Source organism: Acinonyx jubatus, chromosome D1 (assembly GCF_027475565.1).
Source record: "Acinonyx jubatus isolate Ajub_Pintada_27869175 chromosome D1, VMU_Ajub_asm_v1.0, whole genome shotgun sequence".
Taxonomy (NCBI): Eukaryota; Metazoa; Chordata; class Mammalia; order Carnivora; family Felidae; genus Acinonyx; species Acinonyx jubatus.
In genome coordinates, this window is record NC_069390.1 from 17,009,490 (window position 1) to 17,026,221 (window position 16,732).

General features: G+C 44.6%; 1 protein-coding gene across 23 annotated transcripts in view; it reads left to right on the forward strand.

Annotated features, from left to right (window-relative positions):
• The window catches only part of PHF21A (PHD finger protein 21A), a 191,782-nt gene that overhangs the window by 173,277 nt on the left and 1,773 nt on the right, over positions 1-16,732 (forward strand). For 13 of the 23 annotated variants that reach the window (XM_027072797.2, XM_027072793.2, XM_027072790.2 and 10 more), the window contains 7 exons: positions 2,479-2,530; positions 3,314-3,393; positions 3,858-3,918; positions 6,412-6,671; positions 13,023-13,178; positions 14,646-14,721; positions 15,329-15,432. In XM_027072797.2, coding sequence (XP_026928598.1) covers positions 2,479-2,530; positions 3,314-3,393; positions 3,858-3,918; positions 6,412-6,671; positions 13,023-13,178; positions 14,646-14,721; positions 15,329-15,432 — 789 coding nt within the window. Of the gene's footprint in view, positions 1-2,478; positions 2,531-3,313; positions 3,394-3,857; positions 3,919-6,411; positions 6,672-13,022; positions 13,179-14,645; positions 14,722-15,328; positions 15,433-15,895; positions 15,976-16,732 lie in introns of all 23 variants that reach the window. The other 10 variants (XM_027072802.2, XM_027072808.2, XM_027072805.2 and 7 more) reach the window with 3 other exon arrangements.

Sequence of the window (16,732 nt, forward strand, 5' to 3'; positions counted from 1 at the left end):
CATAAACCAGGAGAGACACCTGCCCTCCGAATCACTTGATTTTCCTTTTCTTGTGCTTCCACACGACTCAGTAATGTTATTGCCAAGTCAGTTTGGCCTAAGGTAGATGGAGTGGGTCCTGGCGTGTCCCTGAGCTGGCATACAGACATTTCATGCACGTGTTACAAATTTGAAATGTAAGATTAGTGATCATTTTCCCAGGTATCCGATTGCATTCCTCATGATAATTATGTGTTGTCTCAGCCAGCATTTCTAAGAGGTCCATACAGTTCACTCAGCTGAGGTCTGCTTATGTTATTGATTATAGTTGTTAACATGTGCACTTTTGTTACTACTGTTATATTGCACCAGATTCTCAAATCCCAGATAAACCAGTAGCCTAAAAGGAGTTCATTGAAGCATAAAAGTAAGGATGAAAATACTAACATACGTACCATAACTTAGGATAGAATTACAGAGTCACATAGTAAACAGGACTGGTACAAATACAGAATGTAAATTCACGTGTCCCCTTAGACGAGAGAATTTTTTAGTTTGGCTTTTGCATAAGCAGCTCTAAAAGAAAAATGTGTGCAGGTAATACGATGATGAAGATATAATAGTTGGATTTTATTAGACCAGCACTCTATTTCCCTGTATCCTCAGTGCATTCTTTTTAATGAAACCATTCAGATCATGGCAGGAAGCCACCAAAGCTTCATGTCCTTTTTTTAAAAGCAGTGATTTATTGGGTGCAGGTTTTTCTAAAACAAGTATAAATTGTAATTCTTTCTGATATGAAATGGATTAATTTTTAATATATCTTTGAAGAAGAGACCAAAACTTGAGCCAGAAAGAAGGACCAGTGATGCAAATTGCTGAGGAACTTACGAAGTCATCCAGAAAATTATCAAAGGAAACCAAAGGATATCTTACGTTAGTTGCCCAGTGTGGGCAAGCAAGTACCACCATGTGTAGTCATGTATATTTCACCTTCTGACTGGTGAAATCACTGCCATAAAGAGAATAAATTAGTTCTTGGCACACGTGTGATACATAGATGAGGCAAAAGTTCTTGACAACTTTTTATTCTCTTTATCACTGAAAATCTGTTCCAGACGAGAGGAGATTTTTTTTTTTTTCACTTAATAATTTTTTGTGAGCTTGATCTAGACTGGCAAAGATGAGTTGGATGTGACTGGCCAAGACGAGTACTGTTACTTGATCAAAAGAAGCTGCCTCTGAATGTCAGTCCACATACTGTTTTATTAACAGAGAACAGTTGGCAGACAGCCTTCTAATCTTGATTAGGTTGTGAAGAATATTCGTGGAAAGCAGGAATGTAGTTAATTGGCAATCACAAAATGTATGCTATTTCAGCATGGCAGCAAGTCCCAAGAGTGCTTTTCCTTGCTGACGTACCCTGGCTGTCAGGGGGATAGGTGCCCACCTGTTTTTTAAATAAGAAATAAAATAAAAACATTTCTTCAGAACTCTGAGGATACCACTAAAGGACACTTCTGTGTTCTCAAGTGCCTTGTTCAGGGACTGTTTCTTCCTAAAACGCTCAGTATCTTAAATAGCTTGAACCTGTCACTTCAGGCCAAAATATCATTTGTATTGAATGTTGAGGGTTGAATAGATCCTGTTGCTGTTGAATAGGTCGGGATTTTTAAAGACCAAACTATGATATAAACAACTGTACAGGAATATGTCTCCTAACAACTGCTGATGTTCTCTGTTATCTGTGAGAGAAATTGATGATGTATTATTTGGCATAGATAGCAACCACAGGCAAAGATGTGCTTTCTAGACCACATGTAACCACAGAGCAAAACAGGAATCAGTATGTTGCTCCCTCCAACTTTAAGCGTCTAATGCTCCAGCTTTGGGGTTCAGTATTCTAATCAATTTAACTTCTGATGGAGCCCTGAGAGTGGTCTCCAAAGAGAGACTGCTCTGTAATTTTTAGGTCCACGTTTCATTTAAAAATCATAGTATTAAGCAGAACCATCTGCTGTTGTTCCTAAAACTCATTTAGCCTGAAGTTAGCACTGTCCGGTCATTGGTAGTAAAAATGTTAGAACCCTTGACCTGTTAGGACAAGTGAAGTACGTGGAATTTGGAGCTTGTTGTATGGGAAGCTGTTTGTAACCCTCTGCATGTTTTTGAGTGTGATATCGTCTTCCTATCTAAGAGGCTTTTTTGGAAAACAACAACTACAACAACAACAACAAAAAAACTTAGGTCACTCAAAGATACTGATCTCTGTCATTGAGAAAGTGGAACATGCAGGTCCCAGTCCTTCTCTTTTGATCCCCGTAAGACCAGAAAGCCTCCAGAGTGGCTCTAGAAGGTGTTTGTTCTTTGGTCACCTGATCTCGGCCTCCTTCAAGTGACCAGCCTGTTGGACTGGCTTTGCCTAGGAGTCTAACTAGGAACATGCAGTTGGCTTTGTGAGAACCCAAACTGAAACACATTCTTGTTTCTCTGGCACAGAAACTTGCCTTCATGGTGTCTCTAGGATTGGTAACACATGACCATCTAGAAGGTAAGAGAAGATATTTGTGGTGCTGCCTTATTTCTGGCCCAGAGCTTTATTCTTGAAAATAGGGTTGACTTAAAAAAAAAAAAAAAAAAAGAAAGAAAATGGGGTTGACTTTATTGCTAAGATATATAGAACACTGAAACGCCAACAGAGTATGATTCAACTAGTGTGGACTTTATTTACTTTGGAGTCAAACATGCCTTTCCTCTATCTAATATTCATCCCTTCCCCTCCCTGTGGTGATCCACGCTGCTGTCCAGGGGAGACTCCCCACTTGCCTGGATTAAAGCGACTTTTTTTTTTTCCTGACCGCATGGAGTATCAAATGCCCCTCTGACAAGTCTCTGTCTGTATTTTTCAGTCACGCTAGGTTATCAGAATCCTAAGAACAGTTACAAGGCTATACCTGTCCTAGTCATTTAATTCAAGAATGGTGAACTATGGTTATTCAGTCCAGGTCTATGGATGAAGTTCATCCACCCCTATATTAAAGTGATCTAAAAATAGATGAGGATAGCTTATTTACACACGCTGTCCACTGTTAAGCTCTTGGTCACAGAGAGCCACATTATACGACAGCATGGTCTCGCTTTCTGAGAGGTGAGCATAGATGGTCCTGCATTATTTGCTCCCAGTGGTATGCTTGCCTCTGCTGAGGCTGCAGTGAAACAAAGAGATTTGCCCCATTTCTGATTTGTCCTGGGAAAGCCAAAAGATAAAAAATGAAGTTAAATTTTTGAGGCTCTCCATATCTCTTTTCTAATTCAGACCTTTTGCTTTCCCAAGAAATCCAAAGCAAGAGGCAAGAGCGAAAAAGAAGAACAACAGCCAATCCAGTATACAGTGGAGCAGTCTTTGAGCCAGAGGTATTCCTGGCCAGAGCTTGGCCCTTCCTGTTCTAGTTTTGTTTATGATTTTTTCCATCACCTCCCATCTGAAAACCTGCTGAAGAGCAGTACCCTGATTGTACTTGGCCCGCTTTGTGAAATGATGGGTTTTTCTCCAGCTGATCATCCTGTTTCATTTTTATTATTCACTGCTTTCCCCTTAGTTTTTTTCCTAAGTTTGAGCAAATACAGACCCACCTTAAAAATGTCACTCCTCTTGGCTTCAACTCAGCCGTCATCTGAAGCAGAGGCAGACCTCTCTGGAATATTCTCTCAGAGCCAAGTGTATATAATAAAGCCCATTTAGCACTGAGACCTTGGGTTGACTAGCACTAACTCGTTGGCATGTTGACAGGCGTGCTACGCCTGGTCTATAGCTTGTGCCAGTATCGGTAGTAACCGTGCTGTTCAACCAGTTACCTTTCCTTCTTCAATCCTCAAAGCGTAAGAAGAGTGCAGTCACATACCTGAACAGTACAATGCATCCTGGGACCCGGAAGAGAGGTGAGTACCTTTTTGTAGCTCTCCCTTGCTGTTGCTTCTGCTTTCTGTGTTGTGTTTCTCCCCCCCCCCCCCCCGCCCCTTCCTCCCCTTTGTCCTAGAGCCTAACTCCTAAATCCCTTGAAAATAGTTTTGTTATTGTCATTCTCTGGAAATGGGTGGGGGGAAGACAGTGAGATTTCTTATTAGAGTTCTGTATACTGAATCAAAAGTTGCCTTTCCTTGGATTCTGGCAAGGCTGACTCAAGGAGGTGGCTTAATACAGCATTTCTGCCCCAGGCCCACCAGGCTGTCCTTGAATAGCACAGGGAACAGAACATTGTGCAAAAGGAAGCGTTTTAGCATCATTGAGCATAACAGAGCACTGCTGTTGCCAAGGTGTTCTTAGTAGCGTCTAGGTCATCCTGCTGCCAGTGAGACCAGAGCATGACTCAAGTTTCCGTGAGCCGCAGACTTTCCAGGAAGGAGAGAGGTGGCCACACCAAGAACTTAGGATCTAGGAGTTGAGGGCATCTCCAGCTAAGGAAGAGAAGGTCGTTGTCAAAACTGGCTCCCCGAGGCAGAAGTTCCTAAAGAGCTCCATCCCCATATTTCAGACCTCCCAGGGTGGGCATTGCACCTTAACTCGTGGGCAGAGGCTGCAACACCCTCCATGCAGGTCTAAATAGGTCTTAATAGCTCAGAGTTTGAGCTCATAAACAAGGTTCTGAAATTGTACTTTGATGTCAGTAATACATCCCAAGGTCCCTTTCTCCACATGATAATGTGTCCCTGAATTATAGTTCCAGGCTAGAAAGGTTGCAGAGTGAGTGGAGTAGCATACTAATTTTTGCATATGCACACACTGTCTCAGGAGCGGTTGGAAACTTAGGAGGTCATCCACACTCTTTTCTTTTGTCTTCCTTAGTCAAGGCTACAGCTGTACCATTACCACGTCCTTACCCGAAAGAGATAGCGTACCCACCCTCAGTGACCCATTCTAACGTTTCATTAGCCCTGTCCTTTAAGTAGCCAAAAATATTTCCAAGGGAAACCCCAAGTCATTGCCTCCTGTCGATTCCTGGGTCACAGTAACCAGTGCCGTGGATTATTTTTTGTGGTTTTAATTTTGGCAATTTTTAGTGACCTCTGACCCGGTTCTCAGAAAGGAGCCCTCAGTCCGAAGCCTCAGTTAATTGGTCTGCCGGTGGGGAGTATCTGCTAAGAGGACGGGGGTTAAACAAGCCAGAAAGACCTTGGCATTGCTTGCCAAGGTCAGAGGATGAAAGCCTGTATTCACAATGCCTAAGATGTGCTTCTGAGGGTAAACAAAGAACATTCATCTTTTACTTCCCTTTTGGGCAGCCCTGATTCCCTAGGAAAGACAGCCTGTATGATCTTTGTACTGCAGACATCACCAGTTTAACACAGATAGGTAATATTCGTGTAATGTCTGACAGAACCGTGGCTCTGATGCGTAGTCCCGATATAATTTATAACTGTTGGTAAGGTTCTGATCCTCTGCACCATTCACCAGTGCTTGTAGGCAGTTGTGAGCCTCTCTGGCATTTTTTTTTTTCCTCCTCTTTTCCCTTTGGTGTACTGAGCATATACTTTTTGATCACCCAAAGCTTAGAAGCTCTGATCCTGGCCCTTCTGACAAGGATCCTGGCTTGGATGTACCATAAGGCAGGAGTGAGTAGTTGACCAGTCTTGCCATAGCCAGTAGGGTCCGTTTATAGATCCTCTGGAGCCATGAGGCTTGATTCCCAACGCCCTGGCTCAAATCCGTCTTTCAGCAGTGTTGCTGATGGCAGGGCCTTTTCTGAGCTTTGGTAATAGACCCAGGTCCTTAGACATGTAGTTTACCAGAATGTTTGTGATGGAAGCGGGGAGACAGTTTTTGATCAACCGGGGATGGTATCTGACTCCAGACACACTTAAAATCACTGTTAAGCTCAGAACATCTTTTTAGCTCTTAGGTTCCAGCTAGTCCCAGAATATCTTTCCCGCTAGCTCGGCCAGCAAGGGGTAAGAATAGTTAACTTGAATTTTGCCTCCTGTTTGCCTTTCTCCACCCTCACAGGCAGTGAAATGACCAAAATATAGATAGGAGAGAAAAGGAAAAACAGAAATCTTAAATATATCTGTGGGAACTGGGAATCACTAATGATTGTGAGAATGATGGTTACAGAGAAACCTTGGAGACCAATATCTAGAAGGTGTGGAAAAACAAATTCTTATTCCTAGCTTTGACCCCCGTTGAACTTTGACATCTTGTTCTCACATCAGAAATCTCAAATTGTAATAGCCCAGGAATGTCACCATGATCTGCCCCAAGCGAGGCCCTTTAACATGATGCAGCCACTCCTGTCATTCTCCAAGGCTCTCTTATCCTCCTTTCTTTTGAGACTCATGCAGTTGTTTCTAACGACATTTAAATCTTTGCTTCCCTTCCTCTCTTTGGGACTGTTGTATTAACCTCTGTCTGCTACCTCACTTCCTTTTCCATGCTAGCCAATGAGGAACACTGGCCAAAGGTATGTAAGATCATTTTTCCCCCTTTCTTTCCCTCCCCCTTTTTCCCTTTTGTTCCCTTCTCTTGGTATATAGGTCGTCCTCCAAAATACAATGCAGTGCTGGGGTTTGGAGCCCTTACCCCAACATCCCCCCCATCCAGTCATCCTGACTCCCCTGAAAATGAAAAGACAGAGACCACATTCACTTTCCCTGCACCTGTTCAGCCTGTGTCCCTGCCCAGCCCCACCTCCACAGACGTAAGTAACTTGGGAAAAGCACGCTGTCTTCCTGAGAGCTTAAATTGGGGAAACCGTTGTCATATGTTGTCTCCTTACCAGCTGCATCTCCTTGACTAACCCTGGAACAGCAGTAATCCCGACAGGACACGGTATATCATGTAAGGTCCTGCCATGTCCTTGAGAATCATGTACAACATCAGGAGGCTCAGTCGGTTTTTAAAAATGTGGATTTGATCTGCTGTGAATGAGCTCTCAGGAAGGGGGATGGGGTGGGGAGTCAGCTCATAAAATTGAAAGGTGCTCAGTTTTCCGTCGTCCGTGTTTTGGGATGAGGAAAATGAACAAGGCGTACGTTCCCCTAGTAGTCCTTGTTTCCTGCTTCAGGTAGAGTTCAAGAAGTGGAAAACTTTTCTTTCAAGTAACTTTATTCATCAGGTTTGATCAAACAGGTTCCTGAGAAAGTGTCGGATATTTAGTAGCTCGTCACGCAGATAGTACAGGATTGTAAACGAGTGCCCTAAGATTTTATTTTTTTGTTTCTTGTGTTTATTTATTTATTTTTAGGTTTTAAATTTCAACTCCAGCATAGTTCACATGCACTGTTATATTAGTTTCAAATGTACGATATAGTCTATGATTCAACACTTCTGTACATTACTCAGCGCTCGAGATAAGTGTACCCTTAATCCCCTTCATCTGTTTCACCCATTCCCCAACCCCCCCCCCCCACATCCCCTCTGGCAACCATTAGTTCTCTATAAAGTGCCCTAAGATTTAAAAAAAAAATTTTTTTTTTAATGTTTAGTCATTTTTGAGAGACAGAGACAGAGCGTAAGCAGAGTGGGGCAGAGAGAGGGAGACCCAGAATCCGAAGCAGGCTCCAGGCTCTGAGCTGTCAGCACAGAGCCCGACATGGAGCTCAAACTCAAGAGCTGTGAAATCATGACCTGAGCTGAAGTCGGACACTTAACCGACTGAGCCATCCAGGCGCCCCATAAAGTGCCCTAAGATTTTAAATGAACATTTAGAAAGCAGTGCATTCACTCAGCAAATACTGAGCACTAGTACTTTGCTGCGCAAGTGCTATTAGTGAGGCTAGGGATGGAACATCTCCCTGCCCTCAGGGAGCTCGTATTATGTTATACATATTATGGGCAGGTGATAAGCAAATGAACATATCAAAGGTAGTGATAAGTGCTCTAAAGAAAACTGGGACAGAATAAGGGGGATAAGGAGTTGTAGCAGCAGGTTCCTATTTTACGGAGAGTGGGAAGAGAAGGCCTCTCCAACAGGAAGTGAACTGTGTCTGGGGGAGCATTCCATGCAGAGGGAACAGCCTCGCAGAAGCCCTGAGGTGGGCGTGTACGTGGTGGTGAGCCAAAGCAAGAAGGCCCAAGAGGGCCAGGATGGCTGGAAAGAGGGAGCGGTGAGATGGCGGGAGAGGAGATCCCAGAGGTGACAGAGTCAAGGGTGAGGGCCTTGGGGCTTTTGCTCACGGTGAAATGGGGGACCGCTGGAGGCGTTTTGAGGAGAGGAGGGATGTAATTTTTCAAACCTACGAGAAGTTGCAGTAAAATACAAAAGATGAATATATACCTTTCACGTAGATTCACTGTTACCGTTTTGCCACATATGCCCCCCCACACACACACACTTTTTTGCTGAATTAGTTAAGAAGTTGCAGACATCCTAAATCTTCGTCTTAAAAACCTTCAGCATATATCTTCTCAGAACAAAGGTATTCTCTGATATAGTCACAGTTGTCAAATTGAGGACATTTAATATTAAGTAAATATTATTATGTAATATACAGTCTATATACAGATTTCTCCGGTTGTTCAATAATTGCTTAAATGGCACTTTGTTTTTTCTGCTCCAGAATCCAGTTTAAGATCCCTCTTGATATTTGTTGTCATGGCATTGTCTCTTTCTTCTCCTTACTCTGGAACAGTTTCTCGGCCTTTCTTTGTCTTTCATGACACTGACATTTCTTAAAAGGTAGGACAGCTCTGTAGTGTCCCTCCATTAGGATGGGATTGTTTCCTCAGGAGTAGATTCAAGGTTTACATTTTTGTAGGAACACTAAGTACGTGGTGGTGAGTCCTCCGTGCATCACAAGCAGCGTGTGTTGTCGGTCAGTCTGTCCCATTGTTGGTGATGTTAGCTTTTATCTCTTAATTAAGATAGATCACATGAAATTTCTCCACTTGTAAAGGTGCTTATTTCCTCTGGCAGAGATAGCTTTGAGTCTCAAAAACATCCAGTTCTCCAACAAACTGTTAACCCGGTGGTTTTACCACCCTTTGATGGTTCTTGCCCGCATTTACTATTTTTAAGGTGTTTAAAAAACCAGCTTGGATTTTAAAAGGACCACTGTGTCTGAAACTTGGAGAAGAGACTGTGGAGAGGATAGGGTGGGAGCAGGGAGACCAGTGAGGAGGCTGGGGCAGTCATCCAGGAAGAGCCGAGGACGGCTTGGCCTGATAGGGTGTTAGAAGGAGAGATGGAGACACATGGCCGAGTCTGCGTGTATTTCGAAGAGCCAGCAGGATTAGATGATGGGTATGAGAAGAAGAGAATAGTCAAGGGTGAAGCCAAAGTTTCTGGCCTAAGCAACTAGAACTAAGATGAAACTGTCCTTTACTGGAGATGCCAAGAGGGGCAGGTTTGAGGAGGGAAAGCCAGAGTTTCATTTTGTACATGTCCCATTTCTTGTGTGGATTACAGAGCTTGTCTTTAGGGTCATCTTCAGGTAAAATGCCCCTTGAACTGGAAGGTTCTCAGTGCTTACTAAAGGTCTTCCCTTTGCCAAAGAACAAAAGAATACCATATGCACGTTCTGAGTGGAAATTCCAGAAGCAGCAAAGGAAGAGTCCTCTTTGGAGGACCGGGTCATACTGGAGTTCTGTTCCCTGGCAGGCTTCCTTCCTTGGACCTAAATGGTGACTACAGGCTCATTCTTGCTCTCGACATTCAGCATTTCATCCAGCCTGCCCGACTTTTTGGATTAGTAATGGATAAAGGTGTTCTGCCTGTCCTGCCTCATGAGTCCCAGGAGTCCCTGTCAGAAACCTTGTTTGCTGGCACCAAAGATTGTCCCAGCTCTTCTTCAGCTGAAGCATTGCCAAAGGGATTGCCAGCCCATAAGCTCCTGGTAGGGGTCTCCCACGGGGTGGTGTACAGATGCTGGAGGACAGAGGATTTTGTGGTTCTGCCTGTGAGTCTCTTTCCTAAACGTTGTTTTGGTTTTTGTGCTTTTTGGCTGGTGGGGGTTTATGGCGTTCTTTGAGAGACTGAACCCAAAGGATCTACTCATCAAATCACAAAGGAAAAGCTTCTGCCAGGTTTCATCTTAAAACGCAAACACTGTTCTTTTGAGAAATCCAGAGGTAAAAGAAAGCTTTTCTTAAACCACTAAATATGTTAGAATTTTCTAAGTTAAACCTAGTGGAATGGATTTTTTTCAAGATAATTGACTCCTACTTTTGTCATATCCCAGCAGTGGCAGTGATTAAAATCAACACACTGGACTCTGTATGTTTGCTGCTGGGTAGCACAAGCCCCAACAACATTAATTAAACAATCACAGTTGAGAGGCAAGCATTTCCTGAGGATCAATAACCGTCTAGAAGGACTTGGAGTACAAAACCCAGCCAGGCACTAATCCTCAGGATATACCTTGTTGCCACTATCATTTTAGGAGCAGGGAAGATGTGTTGACTTAGTTGGAAAATTCTTTTAGCAAGTGACGGAGTTGCAATTGATCTAGCCGGGGTGTTTCCAAACACCATACATCCTCAGCTCCCAGCAGAGTGCCCTGGGTCAGCCAGCTTTCAGTTTAACGTTGGGTTTATGGTAGTAGTTCAGTCACCAGAGCCTGAGCCTTTTTACCTAGGGCAGCACCTCCATGGGAATCCCCTGCTCTCTTTAAGCTAAGCAGAGAACCAATTCTGGGTAGATAAAGTCTGTACGTTGGCATTTTATTATTCATTTCTATGGGCAGTCGTTCTCGAAGTGTGGTCCCTGAGACTCCTCGGGGGTCAAAACTATTTTCATGATAATATTGAAATACTCTGTGCCATCTTCATTCTCCTTCTCTCAAGAGTAACCGGTGGAATTTTCCAGATAATATATGACATGTAACTATGTCATAACTCTGATGGCTTGTGGAGTGTGCACTTGTGTGTTCTGGGGCTTTATAATTTTTCAGCATCCTAGTTTTGTAACGTGCTGTGATTCTATAATTATTTCAAAATTTGAAAGTTTTCGAATTTCTAATATATTAAATACCAACAAATACAATTCACATAAACAAAAGCTCTTTGAGGTCCTTAGTAATTTTCAGAGTGTAACGGGGTCCTCACAGCAGACAGACTGAGAAGTGCTGCTCTAGAACATGGAAATGGGATCAGAGGTTCTTTTCCTGGAGATTATTTACATACTCTCTGCTGTCCACTCCTTGACATGCTCCTTGCTCGAGAGCAAAGGGAAGTGAGCAGACTCTTTACCCGACAGAATGAGGTGTCCAGTTTGTTTTGCTTACTTCATCACTCGTGGTGTATCTGGGATTTACCTAAAACAGTCTCTGAAGCCTTAAAATTTTTCTACACTTCATAAAGATGCAGATTGACACAGGACTAAGGTCCAAGAAAGACTGCTTCTCTAGAGAAGAGTGTCCTTCAGCTTGATTTTAAGAATGAGAGAAGAAAGGGGGTGCCTGGGTGGCTCAGTCGGTTGGGTGTCCGACTTCAGCTCAGGTCATGATCTCACAGTCCGTGAGTTCGAGCCCCGCGTCGGGCTCTGTGCTGACAGCTCGGAGCCTGGAGCCTGCTTCGGATTCTGGGTCTCCCTCTCTCTCTGACCCTCCCCCATTCATGCTCTGTCTCTCTCTGTCTCAAAAATAAATAAACATAAAAGAAAATTTTTTTTTAAAAAAAAGAAAGAAGAAAGTTACCGTTAATCGAGGGATGGGACCTTAACCTCTTTTGCTGCCTCAAAGCTGAACTGTGAGGGTGCATTCTCATGCAGTATTTTTGCTCGTATACTGAGGGGTTTTTTGGTTTTGTTTTTTTGCCCAGAGTTAACATTTTTTTTACTAAGAAAAATTTAAAATCTGCCCACACCGATTATCTTCCCATCTATTGCAGCCAGTTTTCTAGGTTATGGATACCCTAGTGAATTATAGAGAAAGTTTCCTTTTCTTGAGAGAGAAATTGTAGGCCTGGGAAGATGTGTGCCTTCAACAGTGGTGGTTGAGGGGGTTACACATCATAGAAAAGAAGAAGTGAGCATTCCTGTCTATGTCATTGCTTCCTGTGTGGATTTTCGGTGTTAGGCCTGCTGGCAGAATAGCCTAGAAATCTAAACCAACACACTGAAAGTGAAAAGGGGTCTGCTCCAGGCTATGGCGCTGCTCTGCTGGCTAACCTCCAGCACATCCCTTCTTCAGTGTTCTCTTCCCTCCTGTCTTTATCCATCCCGTTCTCGGAACAGGCCAGGGATTGACCTGCTGAAAAATACTTTTTACCTAAATGCCTTTTTCCCCCCTGGTGTTCTCCTCTCCAATTTAAGTAGACCTGCTTTTTTTCTGATGGTGCCTTCTGTTCAGAGGGCTCTAGCAGACTTACCTGAATACCAGAACTCTCCATGGTGGGGGAGGGGAGACAGGCAGCGTGCACTGGGGGCTGCTCATCTATTCCCATGTGATGACATATTTTATAGGGAGAAATAAAGCCTCCCAGAATAGAATGGTCCATTGAACACCAAGTGCAAATACTGGTTTTAAGAGAACATTGTCAGCTGTTGCTTTGGCTTTTTAAATTCATGTTAGAAAGCTCACGCGAGTTTAATTTGTTCCTGACTTAATCTTTTCCCATTGAACTTGCACTGTATTTTTCCTCCCTGAGCAAGCAAAGAGTTTATTAAAATTCCGTATTCCGTTCCTTGTCTTTCCTCTTTCCCAATCCTAAACTCCCCTGAAAAATGGTGGGTAATGAGAATTGTTTGTATCATATCGTGGAACACTTTGATGAATGGATTTCAGTGTCTTCAAACTTTATGATTTGTGGGTCGGATTCTATCAAAACATAATAAATGCTGAGCTATCACCTGTAACGTTAATTTGGGCCTAGGTGATTTACACAGCTTTTCTGTAAACTCTAAGAACCCCGTCCCTGTCAGGGAACCTCAGCTATATGGAGTAGGTGGGATCTGAGTCATTAGTAATTCCTACTTTCCTTGAATATTTTGGTAACATGTTGGAGGGGGCACAGCTGATTGTCCTAAAACACATGTATCCAGAATGTGCATGTTAACCTGCAAATTTTACCTTTTTTGTCCTTTCTCTTACCTTTCCTCTCAATTTCCTAGGGTGATATCCATGAGGATTTTTGCAGCGTTTGCAGAAAAAGTGGCCAGTTGCTTATGTGTGACACGTGTTCCCGTGTGTATCATCTGGACTGCTTAGACCCTCCTCTGAAAACGATTCCCAAGGGCATGTGGATCTGTCCCAGATGTCAGGACCAGGTATGGACTCTGGGTGGGTCAGTCAGAGAGACGGGCTGAGGAAGAGACAGTGCGGTCAGGAGGACCTCTGTTCCCCTCGGCTGTGGGGGGCGTGGCGGAGTCTCTTCCCTCTCCTGGTAGTTCCGCAGGCCACCTCTGGCCTGTTCATGGCACCGCACCCACCCACACGGTGTCAAGGATCTCTGTCCTGTACTGAGGTGGTGATTCTTGTATGGGTGGAAAGACCCTAACTGCTTCCCTTTGTTCGAAATGACTTCTCTTCTCATGACCTTGCCCCGTCAATGCCATGACTTTCTGCCCCTTTCTCTAAGAATGTGGTTTTGAGACTTCTTTTAGAAGTAAAACCCTTACAGGAAAGTCCCCAATTGATTGTTTAATTCAAATAACAACAGTTTCACCTTTCACCTGTGTTGTCACCAGGATAAGAGAACTCACCGTAGAGTGGCTATTGCATGGACTTGAAAGCAAACATTAACTGTCCTAGCCTCTTCCCTTCTTCTCTGCTTAGTTTCCGGTCTCTTTCTCTCAACTATCCACGTACCTTTATGTTTTTATTATAAGCTGTCTCAGCCTGTTTTGGAAGTCGGCAAAGTATAAATAACGAACAGGCCCGAAAGCTCAGCGAGCTTTGGGATGCTTCTTGGTTCTTTGGAATCCTGTTTGGGAGAATCCTGGTTTCCCGCCTTTAATCTTGGTCCTCCTCCTCCTGTCTTCATGACGTGGTGGAGACCGTTCTCTTTTGTTCTCTTCCTGACACTGCCCTGTGACCCTCTGATAATTTTTTACACAAGATCTAGATTATACTTAACTATTTGGAACTGATATGTAATTTCTTTGGTCAGCCTGCCTTTGAGGGAAATATGAAACTAAAATTGAGACAGGAGGGGCACCTGGGTGGCTCAGTCGGTTGAACATCCGACTTCAGCTCAGGTCATGATCTCAGGGTTCGTAAGCTCGAGTCCCATGTCGGGCTCTCTGCTGTCAGCAAGGAGCCTGCTTCCGATGCTCTGTCCCCGCCCCCCCCCCCCCGCCTCTGTATCTCTCTCTCTCTCTCTCTCTCTCCCTCTCAAAAATAAATAAACATTAACAAAAAAAATTGAAATTGAGACAGGCGGATCAAGGCCGAAACTGCCAGTGGCTGCTGCCATGGTGCAGGCTTGTAGCTTATATGCTGGTGGTTCTGGTTGTCAGAGCACTTGGGTGTTATGTGGCACATATGAGGAGATAGGAATGCCCAGCCACGCCCCAGCCTCTTTTTAAACTGGGGCTCGGGTGGCTTGACTTCTTCCCACCATTGAACCTCATTCTGTCAGACTGGTATCTGGAACTTCAGGGGTTTTGCAAGCCTGTCACCATAAATCCTTCCTGGATTTTGTCTGCCAATTGCTACAGACATGTTGCTTGTTGCTGCACAGGGGATGTGTGTTTATACCTCCTTTCAAGGTGAAATTCTAAACTTCGTTTCAGATGCTGAAGAAGGAAGAAGCAATTCCATGGCCCGGAACTTTAGCAATTGTTCATTCCTATATCGCCTATAAAGCAGGTAAAGAATCATCCACATCCCCTTTTGTGGTAAGCCTCCCCTTGCTTAAAAAAATGTACTAGAAGGCAACGTTTGTTTTCTTTTCAGAAGGAAATTTGAGGTTAAAAATGAAAAGCTTTTACTGAAAAACATGAAAAGCTTATATAGTACTTTTCTTGGGGAGGAAAAATGAGAAAGCCACATCTTATTTATGTACAGCCAAGCCCACACCACTGCGATCTGTCTTAGCATACCTGTACGCATAAAAAGGAAGGTCTGGGGGTGCCTGGGTGGCTCAGTCTGTTGAGCATCTGGCTCTTGATTTTGGCTCATGATCTTGTGGTTTGTGGGTTCGAGCCCTGTGTCGGGCTCTGTGCTGACAGATGGATCCTGCTTAGGATTCTCTGTCTGCTTCTCCCCAGCTTGTGCACACACTTTCTCTATTTCTCTCAAAATAAATAAACTTTTTTTTTTTTAAAGGCAAGGTCTAGGTGGGCATGTTCTGCACAGTGACTGTGGAGGTCAGGGGGAGCTTTGGGCAAAATACCTTCTTTGGTCAGCATTTTGAACACAGTGGCCTTTTCAAAGGATGTATTGTTAAAAACAATTCCTTTTTTTTTTTTTCCAGCAAAAGAAGAAGAGAAACAGAAATTACTTAAATGGAGTTCAGACTTAAAACAAGAGCGAGAACAACTAGAGCAGAAGGTGAAACAGCTCAGCAATTCTATAAGTGTAAGTAAAGTAAGCTCATCCCTTTGGCGGTGGGCGCAGATACGGTCCCTTTCACCCGCATGACAGTACTTGGGGCTCCCCAGGGCCCTTTCAAGGCCCTCCAGCTTATCGCCACAGTTAACTTGGGCAGACACCAAGTTTGCCTCCAGTTACAGTTTTGGCCCTGAGGACAGGTAGCCGGTTGGTAGATGGTGCCCTGGAACCTCCTGTGGGCTTTGATCGGAGAGTGGATTTTCAGTCTCCGGGCTGAAGATGCGAAGCAGCAGCTCCCGCAGTGTGGCCATCAGCCCTGTGTGTTCCCGAGCCGAAGGGGTTTGGGAGGGGTACGGAGCCTCTCCCGACGCTGGGCCGACACAGATCCCGTCCCTGCATAGAAGCCTTTCTCACTGTCCTAGTTAGTGGTCTTTCCGCATGGCCCTCCCATCCCGTCCTTTCTTCCACACCCTGCTGATTGCGTCTCCAGGTGTTGCTGACCCGCCTGAGGAAGAGAGGATCCTGGAGACAAGTACTGGAAATAAATATTGCCCAGCCTGGCCTGTCCAGGTGGGAACCAGGGGTGTATTTGCAGCGGAGATTCTGAGGCCCCTCCAAAGCAAGTTTTATTTCTCAATGAGTAGGTCGCCCTCCCCTTGTTGGAGTGAGGTAGCTTCAGCCCTCACGGACACCAGGTAGTACCCTGAACTTGGTGACAGTTGAGCTGTCCCATTCAGCTGCTTTCCCCTCATCACCATACTACCCATGGCATGTAGCTTTCACATCCCTTTCCCTGCCCAGAACAGAAGCCAGCAGCTGTGGGAGACCTTGGGCAAAAGGACAAAAAACCACAAGTCCGTGACCGAGCCGAAGGGTTTCTGTTGGCTGTAGTCTTTGATTCTCCCAAACATCACCGTGCTGCCCCAGGCCCTGCCTCTAAATTCTTGCTGACCGGGCGATCCTCAATAGGCCCTCACATTGGATCCGGACACCACCATTGGCTCGTTCGTTCCCTGTCCTGGATAGCTTAGTCCTGTCCTGAACGTATTAGCACCCATTTGCATACCAAACAAAACCTGCCCAAACCAGCTTCAGCGCAGCTCTGGGAATGTTGTTTTAAATGACTTTTATTTTGTAGTCCTAGAGCGGCAATTCACATGGGGTTTTAAGTCCTAGTGTCAAGCAGGGTTGGTTGGCTTCTAAACCACTCACTTGCCCTCTCCCTCCCGCCTGTGGGGCCTCCTCCATCCCGTGGGTGGCGGGTGGCGTGGCGGCAGAGGCCCCTCCAGTGCAGCGCAGAGCAAGGGGCAGGGGCTGCGCCCAAGCC